Here is a 3,347-nt window from a genome sequence, read left to right on the forward strand (position 1 = left end):
TGTGTGTGTGTGTGTGTGTGTGTGTGTGTTCCTTACACGTAACCCTACACGATGGTGACAGCTCTGACCTCAAGCATGCACAAGGGTATATAAAGATCCACAAACAATAAACACCTGCCAGTCCTCAAAACAGAAGTCCCACCTCAAGGCCAGTTGTCTCGGATCAGCATGACTATTTTTCAGCTGAACCAGACTGTGTTTATTGTCCCACATACCTTACTCAAGGAGAGGCATTACTTCTTGTTCCCATGCAAGATATATGACTCGGAGCGTGTTAGAATAGTAGATGTGGAATTAAGAGGTTTAAGATGTTTGTAGCATATCACAGGAGACGCCACCATTCACTCCATTACAAGAGATTGCATATTGTAGATTTGCTGTAGTAGTAACTTTTGTGTTTCTATCCTTGCCGCTTTGTTTCTTGCATCATCTTTTAAATTATTCTTTCTCCCTTAATTCTAGCCTCAAAAACAGAAAAGGAGGGCATTTTAATGAACACAAACCATGCCTGATTAATTTTCTAGATCAAATGACATGCACTGAATCGTTGGAGGATGAGGGAGAAAGTGCACTGCAAGTAAAGTTCAAGAACCACTTTATGGGCTTGAGAAAGGCAGAGGATACCTTGAAGAATGAAACAATGGTTTCCTAAATAGTAACCCAGTTGATTGAAAGGAAAAGGGAAAGGAAAAACACAGAGAAAATATCTGCATATGGCAAAGCAGAGAAAACAAGAATTGGTCCCGAACCAGCCAAGCTGAGAAGCCCATGGTTCTGGATGAAAAGAAAACCAGATGTCTTCAGTCTACTTATGTTGTTTATGAAAAGCCTGGGATGAAGTGAAGGTTGTGTGTAATAATACCAGTAACAAGACAATATACAGTAGGGCTGACAGGCACTAAGAGGCCATTGACAGTTTTATTTAAGGGTAAGGGAAGAATGTATGCACTAAATCTGGACTATATTTTACAAAAATAAGAGTTGAACATTTCATGTAAAGACTGCACTACAATGCAATGATATTCATTGTGGCTTTGTATGTGTGTATATAATTTTATAAAAAGGTCCATATGTCATGTACATTGTCCTGCAAGTACGTCATGCACAGTTAAATCTATATCCTCCACAGGTTGAACCAGAGACTTTGGCGGTCATAAAATGGATGCAAAACTACAATTTTGTCCTGTCAGCCAACCTCCATGGAGGAGCCGTGGTAGCCAATTACCCCTTTGACAAGTCAAGAGACCCTCGCATTCGAGGGAGGACCACATACGCAGCCACTCCAGATGACAAAATCTTCAGAAAGGTGTGATGCAGATTAGACATTCTTTTCAGATGTCACACACATCTGATCTAATAATCTCATCATTGTGTGTATGTGTGTGTGCGTGCGTGTGTGTGTGTGTGCGTGTGTGTTAATGTGAATGATTGGCCGCATGTGCATTTGTGTTTGATGACAGCTGGCAAGGACCTATTCGTATGCTCACAGCTGGATGCACAAGGGTTGGAACTGTGGGGACTTCTTTGATGAGGGAATCACCAATGGGGCCAGTTGGTACTCTCTGTCTAAAGGTAAGCAAAACCTCTGGCTCGTGAAGAGAAAGTAATAAATAAAACACTAGAAACTCCACTGGAATCATGAAAAGCACCCCAATATCATCTTAAAAATACCCTCCCAGATTTTATTACAGTGTCCAAAAGTGCACAGCAGCAACAGATGAAGACAGGCCAAGACTGCCTGTTGGATAGAATAAGCTGAATTTTTCTACCAACACCAGAAATGATTGTTCCAAGGTGTTGGAGAGCGTCCATTATCATTCCCTTTCTTAAGAAAGAAAAGGCCACCTGCATGAATGATGGCAGGCCCTGGCATAGACTTCAGCATGAATGACATGCCTTGAGTGGCGCGCAAAGCCAGCTTTCCCTGTGTCGTCATGGACTCTCTGACTCTTTCCGAGGCCTCTGTGCTCTGCCTTTCACCTATTCACCTACATAAACAGCTGCACTTCCATTGACCCCCAGTTTAGCTGCTTAAGTTTGTAAATGACACATGCCAACAAAAACCTTACAGATTGTATAAAAACCATCAGTGGAGGGAGGGTAGTCTACTAAAGGGATGGTAGAGGGTAGTTTTTTGAACATGCACCCAAGACATATTTATACTTCATTTTAGCCTTCCCTTCAGCAGCACAGACCTGCCACCTGTGTCGAGCTCATTTTTTCACTGACAGCAGTAAGAACTGTTTAGTTAGTAGGTCTTGGTTCAAGCAGCGGCTGGGATGTTTGGGACACACTTTGCCGCAGTGGTAAACCGTGGTCCACAAATTGACAAATGTATCCATTTCATACTAACTCATGTGCATGCTTCAATACAATGCCTAACATTAATTCAAATATGTCAGAGAATTAGGACACAAATGGAACAAAGCCAGGTCAACCTTAAATCAGACTTATTGATCTATAGGTTACTTGTCAGTAAGGGTGGCCTAAAACCACCTAGTGGCCAAAATTGAAATCGTCATCATCATCATTGTTAACACATGAATATGCTTGTTAATTACATAGACCACAGCATCAGATGCACAGTTACAGCTGTTAACAGAATTGTATGACCCACTAAAATCTGTTAAAATACTATCATTTTACTTTACATTTCATTTTTCAGCTGAGATTTTTACGAAGCCACTTACAGTAAGTGAATTCAACCATGAAGATGCCAACCAAAAATTGCTTTTTGATAAACTGCAATCACAGCAGTTATGTTACCGCTTGTAGGTGCAGGGGCTGACGATAATAGCCACAGAAAGGGACTGTAACGTCAAGCTGCTAGCTTGAAAAATCGTAGCTCTCTCTAGTTTGTACTAATCCTGGCAAAGTGGGTGATTGTTGGCCTCTCCTAAAGTTTTTCCTCAACAGGCGAACTTGCTTGCACACTAAAAAAGAATGCACGTTTTCTGCTTTGCGCTTTGTTTGCAATCTTGTAACACACTTCTTACAAAACACTACACACTGTTTTTTACATTTTCAACTTTGTTCAAGAATAAAAAACTCTTGCAATCATAGGGAAAACACTTCTCTTTAAAATGCAAAGCACAATCTGAAATTGGCAACACACCCACACACATGATCACCTTGTGTGCCGCCATTAGTCTGCAAGGAGTTTTCCATTACCATGCCACTGTATAGGTTCTCCTAATACATCCATGGTCCCTACAATACTGCACATATAATCACATTTTTGGATGCACTACTAGATAATGTAGATGTACAAGACAAACCACAGCAGCCCCAGTTTGTTATCATCTGGGATAGTGTTAAGTTTTCACCAGGCTGCTCTGGTCTGGGAC

At 41.1% G+C, this 3,347-nt stretch overlaps 1 protein-coding gene across 1 annotated transcript in view; it reads left to right on the top strand.

Annotated features, from left to right (window-relative positions):
* cpn1 (carboxypeptidase N, polypeptide 1) overlaps nucleotides 1-3,347 on the top strand; it is a 19,391-nt gene that overhangs the window by 8,155 nt on the left and 7,889 nt on the right. The window contains exons 4-5 of the mRNA XM_032501350.1: nucleotides 1,130-1,306; nucleotides 1,461-1,572. Coding sequence (XP_032357241.1) covers nucleotides 1,130-1,306; nucleotides 1,461-1,572 — 289 coding nt within the window. The remainder of the gene's footprint in view (nucleotides 1-1,129; nucleotides 1,307-1,460; nucleotides 1,573-3,347) is intronic.

This window comes from Etheostoma spectabile, chromosome 21 (assembly GCF_008692095.1).
Source record: "Etheostoma spectabile isolate EspeVRDwgs_2016 chromosome 21, UIUC_Espe_1.0, whole genome shotgun sequence".
NCBI lineage: Eukaryota > Metazoa > Chordata > Actinopteri > Perciformes > Percidae > Etheostoma > Etheostoma spectabile.